Genomic DNA, 14690 nt, shown 5'->3' with positions numbered 1-14690 from the left:
TTTAAATAGCATAGTAGCATGTGAATAGTGTGAGTGAATGGGATAATGTGTGAATAATGTGTGAATAATGAATAGGTAGTATGTGTGAATAGGGAGTGTGAGTGAATGGATAGCACATATAAATAACGTGTAAATGGAGAGCGCGTATAGGGGATGTGTGTAAGTGGAGCGCCTGTGTACACAGGTGCAGTGTGTTAACAGATGGGTGCGTGAGCAGATCAGGTGTTGTATATAACTAGCATGTGTAAATGCCCCTTGCTGTCGCAGGCTCCACGTTTGCCAAGGCCCGGCCCGAGGCGCCCTGGCCGTCGCTGACACGGAAGGGCCTGGTGCGGGTGGCTCTCTTCCCACTCTTCAGCAGCTGGTGGATTCAGGTCACCTCTCTGAGGATCTTCGTGTGGCTGCTCCTGCTTTACCTCATGCAAGGTACCTGTGACTTGTGGCTTGCAGTGGCTGTGTCTTATTGCAGCTTTTGCTATGGGACAATGAAGACAGATGGTTTACCCTTTGTCCCCTGGCCCAAAGTACAAAGGAGTGGAAGCATGTTGACCATTTGGGGTCACCTTAAAACTATTTGCTCTGAGGTGCCGACATGTTCATCCAGCTCTCTTCCCGCACCTTCTTCCATCTCTCTCTTCCTCTCCCTCCCCCACCCCCACCTGCCCTTTGTGTACTGGGTTACCCCAGGACTAGAACCTGGGTTCTCTTCTCTTGACTAATGTTCTCTTTTCAAACCTCATTTCTTGGGGGCTGGGAATTGGCTTAATGTATGCTTAGCATACAAGAGGTCCTGGGTTCAAATCCTCAGTACTACATGAGCAAAAATAAAGCCTTATTTCTGCATAGACTGCTGGCTCCCACGCTTGTACTTCAGGCTCACTTCCTCTGCCGAACTTTAGCCTTGCAAGTCTTCCCACCTGACATTTCCATGTGTACCTTACTAGATGTGTTGAACTTCATCATTTTAAGACTTTTTTTGGGGGGGGCAGGGAATGTGGCTTAGTGGTAGAGTGTTTGCCTAGCATGTATGAGGCCCTGGGTTCGATTCCTTGATACCACATAATAAACGGAATTAATAAAAGGAAGAATAACCATTTTTTTTTCTTGTCAGTTGTGGGGCTTGAATTCTGGGCCTGGGCGTTGTTCCTCCGCTCTTCAGCTCAAGGCAAGTGCTCTACCACTTAAGCTACAGTGCCACTTCCAGTTTTCTGGTGGTTAATTGGAGATAAGACCTGAGCTGGCTTTGAACCTTGATCCTCAGATCTCAGCCTCTTGAGTTGCTAGGATTACAGACCTGAGCTACTGGTGCCCGGATCATTATTATTATTTTTTAATCTTGTTTTGGGAGGGTGTTAACTGGGGCTTGAACTCAGGGCCTGGTGATATCCTTTAGCTTTTTCACTCAAGGCTGGTGCTCTACCATTTGAGCCACAGCTCCACTTAAGACCTTTTAGTGATTCCATAGTGATAACAGTCCCATAGTCTTTCTGGGCTGGCTTTGAGCTATGATGCTCAGAGCCAGCCTCTAGAGAAGCTGGTAAGCTGCCATTGCCCTACTTAGAAATCTCAGTTTGATGTTTTTGTACATTGTCTCTTTGCCTGTCGTCAGCTGTCACCCCACCTCCCCACCCCCCGCCACAAAGTGTGTCTTAGCAGCCACTAGTATGGCCACAGCTCTAGTCATCCCCACTGGGTAACATCTATCTCCCCCATCATCCTTCCTTCTCACAACAAAGAGAGAAGTGTTTTGTTATTTATGGAGCCAATACTGGGGCTTGAACTGGGGCCTGAGTGCTGTCCATTAGCACTTCTGGCTTCTTGGTGGTTAGAGATAAAAGTCAGTTTTTCCTGCTTGGTCTGGCTTTGAATCATGACCCCAAGATCTCAGCCTCTTGAGAAGCTAGGATTATAGGTGTGAGCCACTAGTGCTTGACAAAAGAAATGTTTTAAAAGTGGCTTTAGAATGAACATCTCATCTCATAGCCTCGATGCCCCCGGCGGCTTGTTCCTGCTCCCTCCTGCGTTTCTCCCTAATGTCTCCTCCTGCATCTCTCCCTAATGTCTCCTCTTCCTCCTCCATGCTCACTCTAAGACAGTCTTGTTTTTTTTCCCCAAGTCCTGCGGCTTGAACTCTGGGCCTGGGCGCTGTCCCTCAGCTCTTCAGCTCAAGGCTAGCGCTCTACCACTTGAGCCACAAGCGCTACTTCCGGCTTTTTCTGTGTATGTGGTGCTGAGGAATGAACCCAGGGCTTCATGTATGCAAGGCGAGCTCTCTACCACTGAGCCACCTTCCCTGCCCGACGACAGTCTTTTTCCTGTTCCCCACAGAGCTTTTTTTTCTGCTTGAAGTGTTTTAAGGCTATTTGAGTGCTTGATCTGGCTGAGTGTTCATTTCCCTGCCTTTAATTTTATGAAAATCTGCCTCCTAAAAGCAAGCAATTCTTTTTTTTTTTTTTTGGTCGGCTGTGGGGCTCGAACTCTGGGCCTGGGCACTGTCCCTCAGCTCTTCAGCTCAAGGCGAGCGCTCTACCACTTGAGCTACAGCGCCACTTCCGGTTTTCTGGTGGTTTATTGGAGATAGGAGTCTCACGGTCTCTCCTGCCTGGGTTGGCTTTGAACCGCGATCCTCAGATCTCAGCCTCCTGAGTAGCTAGGATTACAGGCGTGAGCCACCAGCGCCCTGCTCAAGCAATTCTTAAAAGCAAAGGGAGGGTGACTGTACTTCCTGGGAGCATGCCGCCGGAGTTGGCTGTGGGCGGTACTGTCTTTAGCAGCAGCTGGGCAAATGGGTCAGCCGTCTGAGGTGCACTCTGCGTCCCAGGCAGCAGTGGTGGGTCTGTACGCCTGGGCCCTGGCATCCTCGTGGAGAACGGGGTGCCGCGCCTCTGAACACGTTTGCATGTGCTGCTCGGGAGCATGGCACCTCCCCGTGGGAGGCCTGGGATGTTCTTGGGATGCCTGGTTGTCCCAGGAACAGGACGGCATGGGCTTTCATCTGTCATCTTGCACTGATATGGCAACATTGCTTCCATCTTCTCCCAGTTCCTATGAATTGCTTACTCTTTTTAAAATGATAGATGGCAGGAACAAAGTGTATCGTTATAGAGTGGTTTTAAAGATGAGCTCTACCTCTCTTCTCCAGTCATGGCAGTGGTGTTGTACCTCATGATGCCCATTGTGAATGTGAGCGAGGTGCTGGGGCCCTTGTGCCTCATGCTGCTCATGGGGACCGTGCACTGCCAGATCGTGTCCTCCCAGGTCACACGGCCTCCAGGGAGCAACGGCAACCGCAGGCGGAGGTGAGCGGAGATGCTAACTAACAAGGATGCATGTGTGCGTGAGCGTGTGTGTGCACAGATGGGTGCATGTGTGCATCTGTGTGCATTCGTGTGGGTGCCAGTATTGAGTTCATACTCAGGGCCTCCCATGCTTGCTTGTCTACTCAAGGCTGGCATTCTGTCACTTAGCTACAGCTCCATTTCCAGCTTTTTGGTGATTGGAGATAAAAGTCTTACAGACTTTCCTGCCTGGGCTGGCTTTGAATGATGATCTGTAGATCGCAGCCTCCTGAGTAGCTAGGATGACAGGCCAGTATAAGCATTTTTCCTTGAACTTCAGTTTAGTCCAAATACCTTGAAATTCACTATTAACGTACATTGGATTGGCACTATCAAATTTTACCTTTTTTGTGTGTGGCAGTCGAGCTTGCACTCAGGGCTTGGGTGCTGTCCTAGCTGTTTTTGCTCAAGACACTCGATCACTTGAGTCACAGTTCTACTTCTGGGATTTTGGTGGTTTGTTGGAGATAAGAACCTTACAGACTTTCCTGCCCAGGCTGGCTTCAACTGTGACCCTTAGATCTCAGTCTCCTGGGTTGGGAGGATTTTAGGTGTGAGCCACTAGTGCCTGACTGAATTTACATTTTTTTAAAGTGTATGATTGATTTCTAAGTGGTCTAAACTTTTAATCAAGATGGACAGGACATTTTCACACATTGAATTCATGTCAAGTTTTTTAAATTATGTGGTATATGCAGATTTTTGAACTGCTGAAAATTTCTTAGGTATTTTAGTATTAGCTTCCAAATTAGTCTTTAGAGTTTTACTTCTCTAATATTACTAAATTTTCAATCTAGTGTAATGAATTTCAATATACTTTTTTTTTTTTTTTTTTTTTGCCAGTTCTGAGGCTTAAACTCAGGGCCTCGGCTCTGAACCTGAACCTTTCTGTGCTCAAAGATAGAGTTCTACCACTTGAGCCACAGTGCCACTACCCATATTTTCTGTGTATGTGGTACTGAGGAATTGAACCGAGGGTTTCATGCATGCTAGGCAAACACTCTACCACTGAGCCACATTCCCAGCCCTGTATTTATTTTTAAATGTTATTTTTCAGAACTCTGAAGATTCCTTGTAAATTCAATTAAATTGACTTAATATTTTCTAAGGAAATATGGTACTGTGCGTTGTCTCACTTATCTGTAGGATATGTCATTTGGCTGCACAGGCTGTCAAGAGACTTCTGTGCTGATTAAATGTGCAAAGGGTGCTTGAATAGATAGTCTCTCCTGGTGTGGAGTGAGGGTTATGTGAGCGAGAATGTTTTCTACTCTTATTTCTGGATAGCAGTGCTGTCTATTACAAGAATGAGCAAAATAATAGCAGGGCTGTCTTTTCTCTTTTTAGTTCTTTAATTGGAAATGTTTTTGTGTAATTGTTAACTGCCCCTGACTTTAGGAAATAATCTATTAGTACAGTTTTCTGGGGGGAAATTACGGACAGAAATAGAAAAGATTCTGATTAGTCTGAAGTTACTGAAATCTTCTTTTGTAGAAAATTACGGAAAACTATAAATGGTGATGGGAGCCGAGAACACAGCGGCACAGCCTCTGACAAGATGAAGGGGGCTGAGGCGCTGGCCCCCGCGCCCCGCAGGGCCGCCAGCTTCTGGGGGACACTCTTTGGGAACAGGTAGGGGTCTGAGATCTGACACTCACATTTTTGGATGCACAGCAGGACCCCACCGTTGGAGTGTGTGCAGTGCACATGACTGGAGAGTGATAGTTCTAGAAAGATTTGCCAACAAATTGGCTGGTGGGGGCCAGGTCGCCTGTGAACACCCTGCTCTACCATCACGTTTGGTCTGTTTGATTTTAATGCTTTTAGGTCACAAGATCACAAAGCACAGATACTTTAGGCTGTGTCAGGCAGTCTCGAGTAAAGGCTACATGGGCTGTGGGATGGGAAGGGGAATGGACTGGATTCCTACCTGGCTGCTGTGGGACCCTGCGGGTGGGACCTGTGAGGTGACTCTGAGGGGCTGATTGTTTGTCCCATGCCTCAGGCTGACCAGGCAGGCACTCCACCGCTGGACCGCACCTCCAGCCCTTGTCATCGGTTATGATAAGGATCGGGATGCTATTGCCTCCTGCTGTAGTGGGGACGGCAGCTGGTGCGGCCATGCCGGCTTCCTCCTTGAAGCAGAGCTTCCATACACTGCACAGGCTCACGAGGGCCACGCCTGGACACAGCCACGCTCTTCTGCAGTTACTTTGTCTAAGATGAAGTGTGTTCAGATCTTCATCTTTGCCCTTGGGTAGAGTGTCGATTCCTTGTGTTCCAGGCTTCTCCCATGTAGCCAGGAGAGAAGAATGGCAGGCGTAGTGCTTCACCTGGCTCACATGCTGACCCTCAGCCGGCAGTCACATGACCATGTAGCTGGAGGGATAATGGGACTGGAAGGCTCTGGGCTTGGACGCCCAGGTGGTATTTATGAGGGGGACGAGAGGTCTTGGGTTGGCCTTGGGTTGGAGTGGATGCTGGGAAAGTAGTGAACTGACTGCATAGAGTGAGCTACAGCGAGCTTGTTCTGGCTAATGGACTCTGCCGTCATGAGTAGTCTGCATGGAGGGTGTGTCCTATACTCTCAGCAAGCTAAAGACCTGAAAAACACAATTTCTGAATTTTGTTTCCAGCTGGATTGTGCTCTTCAGAAGAAAGTGATTTCATGGTAGGTGATACTCAGAAAAGTTGTTAACCACATTTCTAATTTTTTTTTAAAAAACAGGATAAAAAAGGTCAGGTTACTATCTAATAAAGTGACAGAAACGGACAACGACTCGAGTTGTCTCCGCCCGGCTGTGAAGAAGCAGCTCTGTCGGCCGGAGGGCAGGACATGGCCGCAGAGGGACAGAGCAAAAATGTCCGATGGGGAGAAGAGCCGAAGGGTAAGGGTAGATGTGTGGAGCTCTGCTCTCAGACTGTCTTCACAGCAGACTTCTGGGACAGAAAACTTCCTGATGATACTGGAGCAAGGAGGGTGTGGGCTTGAGGTTGATTTGGGGTGGAAGCCCGTGTCGCACACGTGCAGGGGCTGGGTGTGGAGATGTTGTTCCACCCTGTCTACCGGGCCTGCGGCAGCGGTGTGCCTTGTGTTCTTGTGCTCACACTAGGGCTGGGTGCTGACTTTGACCGGAGGCTGGTGAGGTGGGCGTGGCCCTACCCCGCCCACACCGAGGCTCCGGAGTTTCACGTTCCTGTCTTTCTGAATTTCAACATTTTCTTCTTATTGACATGAGGTGGTTGGCTAGTTTGTTCACTGTGCGTTCAGTTGGTGTGGCTGCTAGCTGCTCCAGCCGCTGTGCTCCCTTGCAGGAGGCCAGGCGGTGTCTGGGCAACAGGGTGTCAGACGACCCGTCCAGTGACGAGGACGGCGAGGCACACACCCAGATGATCCTGCTGCGCCGGAGCGTGGAGGGCGCCTCCAGCGACAATGGCTGTGCTGTGAAGAACAGAAAGTCCGCGCTCGCCGGCCACCTCCACCCTCAGGTGATACTCATTGCAGCCTCAGAGCCCGGGAGGGAAGTCCTATCCCCACGTTCTCCTGTAACGTGGGTGTGATTTCTGCAGGCAAAGAAGACCGCTATGCGGTGGTGTCACCTAGTGCGGGACTCAGACAGCCTGGCTGAGTCAGAGTGCGAACCCCCTCCCTTCAACCAGGTAAAGCATCTTCCCGAGATCAGTGGTTTTTTTTAAAGTGTTCTATTTGTTATTATAAAGGTGATGTACAGAGGGGTTATAATTACATAAATCAGGTAACGAGTATGTTTCCTTTTGGACAGTGTCACCCCCCTCTCTTCACTTTCTTCCAATCTTTCCCTCCAGTCCCTGCCACACATTGTATACTTGGTGTGCCACAGAGTGTCCAGTGAGCAGCAGCGCAGCACTGGATGCTGCCTGCGTTTGCCGGGGCGTACTCTTGGCTGTAGTGACATCCAGCTGTGGGCAGGGGCAGGGAGACAGATGCACACATGGTGCTGTTTAGCCCTAATCTGAAAAGCATCGTAGACGATGCTCAGAAAGACCTTGCTCAGGCCCTGAGCATCTGGGATGTGGAGTTGTTCAGGAAGTAGGGCCACACTATGGAGAGAGGAGAAAGGACCATTGGAAGATGGGAGCACTGCCGAGGGAGAAGGGGGTGGGGAGGAGGATAACACAGCCTTGGAGAGGTGGAGCACAGCTGAGGGAGGTGAGGGAGGGCAGGGACAGAGGGACACTGTCCCAGGCCCCACGGCTGCTCCTGGGCCCCGTGGAGACCCAGCAGGGTCACTCGCCTCCAGATGTCTGGGTGACACCCCAGCTTGGCTGTTACTAGGAAACACTCGAGGCCCGGCTGGCTGGAGAGCGGGCATCGGCCTGCGGAGGCCGGCGCTGCCATACATGACTCCTGTCCACTTTGGTTCACGTCACTGTTCTTAAGGGTCCTGTCCTGTTGGCCTCCCCTGAAGGGTACTCGGCCTGGCGTGGCTGGTGGCTCCCGGAGCCTCCGCCTGTCCAGAAGGGACTCGGAGAGCACGCGCCAGGACTCGGAGACGGAGGACATGCTGTGGGATGACCTGCTGCACGGCCCCGAGTGCCGCTCGTCGGCCACCAGTGACAGCGAGGCGGCGCAGGTGGGCGCCCTGCGTGCCGGGGCCAAGCGCGACCCCCAGGAGGACGTGTTCCAGCAGGTGTGTGGGGGCGGGGCTTGCCCACACTCGGGGGGCAGGGGGACCCCGCTCTGCCCCACTTCTGAGGAGTGGGGTGAGAAGAGGGAAACGCCTCCACCTGAGGTTTTTCATTGCTTGGGTGAGTGTCTTCCTGTGGCAGTCCACCGTTCCTGTGTGAGCAGGCCTGGCCCATCTGCTCCCCCTTTTTTTTTTTTTTTTTTTTTGTCAGTCCTGGGGCTTGAACTCAGGGCCTGGGCACTGTCCCTGAGCTTCTTTTGCTCAAGGCTGGCGCCCTACCACTTGAACCACAGCACTACTTCTGACTTTTTCTGTGTATGTGGTACTGAGGAATCGACCCCAGGGCTTTGTGCATGCGAGGCGAGCACTCTACCACTGAGCCACCTTCCCAGTCCTCTGCTTTCATTTTTGTAGGCACTGTGTGAACCATTGCCTTTCTCTAGAGCATAGATCACATGATGCTTTCGTGGTCAGGTTTCAGTGTCACAAGTAGCGTAGACTCCTTTGGAGGTGTTTGTGGAGTTGTTGCTACCTTGTGTCACGTGGTACCTGTTGGCTTTACATGTGGAGTGTTGTGAAGTAGCTTGGCAGGACAGTTGGAAGAGTGAGCCCAGTAAGCATTAGACATGTGTGTGTACACGTCCATAGAGGGCCACAGCCTTGGCCTTGAGCCTCAGCACTCTGAAGACAGACCTCATCAGCCTTTCTCATGAAGAGCCACACTGCTGAGGTAGCATGAAGACTAACTAAGGCCTGGGCTGGCTGGGAGCTGGCAGGCCGCATCCTCCCAGGCTGCTCAAGTGTGCTCTGCTAGTTCATGCCCTTGTAAGGCCAGAGAAAGGCCTGATTTTCTTCCTAACTTCCTGTGCTCTGCTCACTTATCTGTCTTTAGAGAGGGAAAATGTGGAAAGGAGTCCCACCTCATTGTAGAGGGCAGTTAGCTGCTCAGCAGGTGGCGAGAGGCTAGTGAGCCAGGAGGCTCAGCCTTGCAGCTGGAGTCACCTCTGTACTTCCCTCCCTAGAACCACCTGTTTTGGCTTCAGAACTCAAGCCCCGCCTCTGACCGGGTCAGTGCCATCATCTGGGAAGGCAGTGAGTGCAAGAAGATGGACATGTCTGTGCTGGAGATCAGCGGCGTCATCATGAGCAGGGTAGGGTTGGACGTGGACCTCCTCCCTCTCCCCCCCCCCCCACACCTTCTGTACCACACCAACCGGCATCCACCTGCTGCTCTGCGCTCTGAAGTCGCAGAGTCCTGGTAGTATGTAGGAAATGGAAACAGGATTTCTGCTCTCTAAAGCTTCCTTGTCTCTTTGGCCCTCGCTTGTGACGAGTTGCGAGTTTCTGCTCATCTTCCTGTCCCTGTGGTGCTGGGGATGGAGGCCAGGGCTCCCCAGCCAGCCTGCATATTGAAATAGCGTTGGTGCCACCTCCATTGGCGGCAGTAATGCTGGGGCCCCATCCGTCTGCAGGTGAATGCGTGCCAGCAAGGTGGGGGCTACCAGATGCTGGGGAACGCCGTCACCGCGGGGCTGACCCTGTTCCCGTTTCTATACCGCCTTTTCCACGAGAAGAGCCTGGAGCAGATCAGGTCCATCTCGGCTGAGGAGGTCCTGGCGCTCTTCTGCGGGGCACCGCCCGTCATGCCTGTTATCATTCTGTCTCTTATTAATTTTTTTGAAAGACTGTGTCTTACTTGGATGTTTTTCTTCATGATGTGTGTGGCGGAGAGAACGTACAAGCAGGTTAGTGGATGAGAAGCAATGATATTTCACATACTTGTTTTGGGTCTCTTGATTTTGGTTTGTGAGGGTTTAATTCCTGTTATTGCCTGTTTATTGTGTGGGACATGGCTGCCGCCAGGCGGGCTGGCTGCTGTTGGGCATTAGACCATTAGGACCCCCCTCCCCGCCCCTCCTCCCCCCCACCCCACAGAGTGATGATGTTTTTGTAAAAGATGGTGGGAGTTGCAGGGCGCGGGTGGCACACACCTGTCATCCCAGCTACTCAGGAGGCTGAGATCTGAGGATCATGGTTCAAAGCCAGCCTGGGTAGGAATTTCCGTGAGACTCTTCAATTAGCCACCAGAAAACCATAAGTGGCGCTGTGGCTCTAGTGGAAGAGCGCTAGCCTTGAGCTGATGAGCTGAGGGACAGCGCCAAGACCCACGACCGACTACCCCCCCCCAAAAAAAAAAAAAAGATGGTGGGAATTGAGGATTCAGAGTCCCCAGCCACCATTCCTCACACAGTCCAGCTCATGCCCTGTGTTTCCGTGCAGTGTGCTCGCCAAGCCAGGTGGTAGGCGTGAAGGACATTTCACACTTCCGCACTGCCCACTCTCGGGGACCTCAAAAACGAATTCACCCATTTTAACACTTGAAGTAAATATGTGAAGAGCAGCGCTGATGGCTGTGTGGACTCGCAGAGACGCCTGAATGTTTCACCTTGCGATTTTTTTTATTTCACCTCCTGTAGAGATTTTTATTTGCAAAACTCTTCAGCCATATTACTTCAGCCAGGAAAGCTAGAAAATATGAAATACCTCATTTCAGACTTAAAAAGGTGGAGAATATCAAGATCTGGCTCTCGCTGCGTTCCTTCCTGAAGGTCAGTCTTCTCCGGGGACACCAGTGCTCGTGGTGTGCTGGGCAGAGGCCCCTGGGCTGTGGAGGTCAGCCTGGGATGGATGCCGAGTGGTGGGTATTGGAGTGTGTGGAAGTGTTGCCTGACGTTCTTGGAACGCTGGCGCTGGCTTGAGTGTGAATGGTGCGGTTGTCTGCCCCACAGAGGCGAGGCCCGCAGCGCTCTGTGGATGTTGTGGTGTCTTCCGTCTTCCTGCTGACGCTCTCTATTGCCTTCATCTGCTGTGCCCAGGTAAGAGTGCCCACAGCCCACCGTGCGCTTAGCTGTGTGGCTTTGAATGTGTCCACGCTTCTTTTGCTATTTTCGGATGCTGGTTAATTTTTCTAACAGTATGGGTGTGAATATGACTTTAAAATGAGGATTCAATTCAAGGTCATTTTAACTGTAGTTATAATTTTTTATTTTTATTGTTAGTCCTGGGACTTGAACTCAGGGCCTGGGCACCGTCCCTAGGCTTCTTTTGCTCAAGGCTAACGCTCTACCACTTAAATCACAGTGCCACTTCTGGCTTTCCTGTGTATGTAGTACTGAGGAACCCAGGGCTTCATGCATGTGAGGCGAGCACTCTAGCACTGAGCCACCTTCCCGCCCCATTTTTGAATTTTTGATTGATAGAAAAGCTACTGTGATCTAGGCACTGGTGGGTCATGCCTATAATCCTAGCTCCTCAAGAGGCTGAGACCTGAGGATCATAGTTCAAAACCAGCCACGGCAAGAAGGTCTCATGAGACTCAAAGTGGTAGAGCACTAGCCTTGAGCACAAAGAGCTCAGGGACAGCAGACCAGGTCTGGAATTCAAGCCCCACGACCAACAGAAGAAGAAAAAAAGAAAGCTACTGTGTTCTGATAGCTGTGAACAGTGATTTTTTGTTTGTTTGTGCCAGTTGTAGGGCTTGAACTCAGGTCCTGCCGGCTGCCCCTAAGCTTCTGGCATTCTACGTCTTGAGCCACAGCTCTGTTTCTGACATTTTTTTTGTGTGTGTGTTTTTTTTTGGTTGTTGTTGTTTCTGACATTTTGCTGGCTAAATGGAGATAAGTCTTGCAGAGTCTGCACCGGTAGGCTTTGAATCATCCTCCTCAGAATCTCAGCCTCCTGAGTAGTAAGGATTCTAGGCATGAGTCACCATGCCTTTTTACTCTTAAGTCAACAAATTTTAAAAAACAACTAACAGGAAACTTGAAGGAAAAGAGGCACTCAATCAGTTTTAGCTTTTGTTTGATGTTAGTGATGTTCGATCTGACATGGAGTGAAGAGCTGATTCCTAGGGTGCTGCAGCGCTGGGAGTGGAGGGCCTGTGGGGTGGGGTGGGGGTGGGATGTGGGCTCGCTGGTGCACTTGGCAGGGAACTGTGGTCCTGTGCCCCAGGGAGGGGGCTGGTCACAGCAGCCAGAGATGGCTGTGCCCCTCCTCACCTCCTGCGGTATCTGTGTCTTCTCCTCCTGCAGTATCTGTGTGTCCCCATGGGTTACCCCCATGGAAAAGGAAAAGTGCTACAGATTAAAGATAATACTTTATGAGCACTGAAACTCTTCGGCTTTGCATCTGAAAGCGTTCTTTTAAATTTGGTAAGGAATCCATCATGTGACTGAAGGCAGATTTAGAACTGAGCATTTATTGGGTTCTCTGTAGGTCCTCCAAGGGCATAAAACCTTCCTGAACGACGCTTACAACTGGGAGTTGCTGGTCTGGGAAACAGCCCTGCTGCTGTTCTTACTGCGCTTGGCCTCACTGGGGTCTGAAACCAACAAGAAATACAGCAACGTCTCCATACTGCTCACGGAGCAGGTAGGGCATGGGGGGGAGGGGCATCGCCACTGGGTCATGCTGCCCCTGCTCTAAGCACACTCATCAGGGCCTCACGCCTGCTCCAGGTCCAGGGAGTCAGGATCGGAGGGATGAAGAGACCTGGTTTTCTGCCTGTGACAGCACGCTTCTAGCCTGGCATTGTGGCCAGGATAGATTCAGGCCTCTAGAGGACCTGTCACCACCCAGAGAGCCTTCCAGACTCTGCCGCACCAGCCACAAGACCGCACCCAGGACTTGGAAAAGACTTGTTTTTCAGTATAATAATACCTTGTAAACACAGAGGAGCACAAAACAGTTTTATCTTTTTATGTTTATTATTTTTTGCCAGTCCTGGGGCTTGAACTCAGGGCCTGGGCACTGTCCCTGAGCTTCTTTTGCTCAAGGCTAGCGCTCTACCACTTGACCCACAGCGCCACTTCCAGCCTTTTCTGTGTATGTGGTACTGAGGAGTCAAACCCAGGGCTTCATGCGTGCTAGGTGAGCATTCTACATTCCCAGTCCCCTTTATTTTTGATTACAAATAAACCCAAGCTAAAAACATTTAGAATCATTATTCCTCCACCCTTTTCCAAATAGAGTGGAGAATTCTTATTAGGGAAAAATAAGGAAGTTAAACTGTTTTCTTTCCACATATGTTTAGGTTATTTGGGGGGTGAGACAAACAAGAGTTTTTTAACTTAAGGAATTTACATGTTGATTTTGTTGTATTTGTAATTACTATAAAAATGTGAATTTGTTGATGGTTTGGTAATTACCTTTGCTAAGGTTTACTCTGTCAGAGCTTGGGGGCTAGTATACATGGTATGTGCTCTCTGTAGAAGTAGTTGTTTGAAACTTTAAAAAGGTGTTTTTGATGATATGTGGGCTTGAACTCCTGGCCCCCTGCGTGTTAGGCCGACACTCTACCACTGAGCCGTGCCCTAGCCCTGTATATATTTTGTTTTGCTATGAAACTTAACTTTAATCTTTATTCCTTTCCTAGATTAATTTATATCTTAAGATGGAAAAAAAGCCAAATAAAAAAGACCAGCTCACTCTTGTAAACAATGTACTAAAGCTCTCCACCAAATTGCTAAAAGTAAGTAACACCCAATGACATACTTGTCTCAGCTTCTTTTTTCTTTGGTGCTGGTCCTAAGGCTTGAACTCAGGGCTGGGCACTGTCCCTCAGACTTTTTGCTCAAAGCTGGTGCTTTACCACTTAAGCCAAGGACACACCGAGCCTTTTCAGTGCTTTAATTGGAGGTAGGAGTCTCGCTGACTTTCTTGTCTGCATGGCTGGCTGGCACCATGGCCCTGAGTAGCTGGGAGGATAGGTGTAAGCCACTGCTGCCTAAGATGTCAGCTTTTCTGAGGAAACGCCAGGGATGGGTGGTCTAGACAGGAGGCCCTGGAGCTTGGGGTTCACCGGTGGAGACCATGGCAAGGCCAGAGACAAGAAGCAAGGCTGAGAACAGAGTGGCCTGGTCTCTGAGGTGACCAGGAGGGCGTGTCCCTGCCCATCCAGGAGCTAGAGGTCATGAGATTTTTCCATGTGAAGCAACCTATGCCGGTCAGTCAGCAGACCAGATGTGCCCTGCGCCCCGGTGCTGCCCCGTCGTGGGTGCTGCTGTCGGTGGTAGCACTGAGGACACTGCACGGTGGCCAGCACCACCTGGCAACTTCTCAAGGCCTGGGCCTGCTTTCTGCCCGACCTCTGGAAGGAGGTGTGGTCGCCAAGGCAGAGGCCCTAGTGTCAGCTGTGTTCATGTAGTTCTTTGCACAAGAAAGATGATGAACTAAAATCATCCCCTCAAGTCAGCAAATCAGGGCTTCACCTCTTAGAACTCTGAGACCATGGTGACAGTAAATACCAGAATGAATAGATGTCAAATGCCAGCCTGATGGTTTGGGTTAGTGACAGGTAAGGAGAAATTATCTTCCTGCTCAGATTTGATGATTGGCAAAGTGTATCACAATGTTAAAAATTAAAGTGGGGTGCCAGTGGCTCACACCTGTAATCCTAGCTGCTCAGGAGGCTCAGATCTGAAGATTGTGGTTCAAAGACAGCCTGGCCAGGAAAGTCTGTGAGACTCTTACCTTCAATGAACCACCAGAAAACTGGAAGTCACAATGTGGCTCAAGTGGTAGAGCGCTCGCCTTGAGCTGAAGAGCTGAGGGACAGCTCCCTGGCCCAGAGTTCAAGCCCCTTGACCACCGGTACCAACCACAAAATGATACCGAATCCATCTAA

At 50.4% G+C, this 14690-nt stretch overlaps 1 protein-coding gene across 5 annotated transcripts in view; it reads left to right on the top strand.

The window, feature by feature from the left end:
- The window catches only part of LOC138803081 (protein PHTF1), a 31368-nt gene that overhangs the window by 15680 nt on the left and 998 nt on the right, over positions 1–14690 (top strand). For 2 of the 5 annotated variants that reach the window (XM_069986910.1, XM_069986909.1), the window contains 13 exons: positions 268–426; positions 3143–3299; positions 4833–4970; positions 6067–6226; positions 6654–6827; positions 6909–6998; positions 7787–8008; positions 9028–9156; positions 9478–9750; positions 10483–10614; positions 10795–10881; positions 12281–12436; positions 13440–13535. In XM_069986910.1, coding sequence (XP_069843011.1) covers positions 268–426; positions 3143–3299; positions 4833–4970; positions 6067–6226; positions 6654–6827; positions 6909–6998; positions 7787–8008; positions 9028–9156; positions 9478–9750; positions 10483–10614; positions 10795–10881; positions 12281–12436; positions 13440–13535 — 1973 coding nt within the window. The remainder of the gene's footprint in view (positions 1–267; positions 427–3142; positions 3300–4832; positions 4971–6066; positions 6227–6653; positions 6828–6908; positions 6999–7786; positions 8009–9027; positions 9157–9477; positions 9751–10482; positions 10615–10794; positions 10882–12280; positions 12437–13439; positions 13536–14690) is intronic. The other 3 variants (XM_069986913.1, XM_069986912.1, XM_069986914.1) reach the window with 3 other exon arrangements.

The sequence above is a fragment of the Dipodomys merriami genome, unplaced genomic scaffold (assembly GCF_024711535.1).
Source record: "Dipodomys merriami isolate MVZ:Mamm:240054 unplaced genomic scaffold, mDipMer1.0.p SCAF_332, whole genome shotgun sequence".
Taxonomy (NCBI): domain Eukaryota; kingdom Metazoa; phylum Chordata; class Mammalia; order Rodentia; family Heteromyidae; genus Dipodomys; species Dipodomys merriami.
The sequence above is the reverse complement of the archived record's forward strand: the minus strand, read 5'-3'. Positions and strand labels throughout refer to the sequence as shown.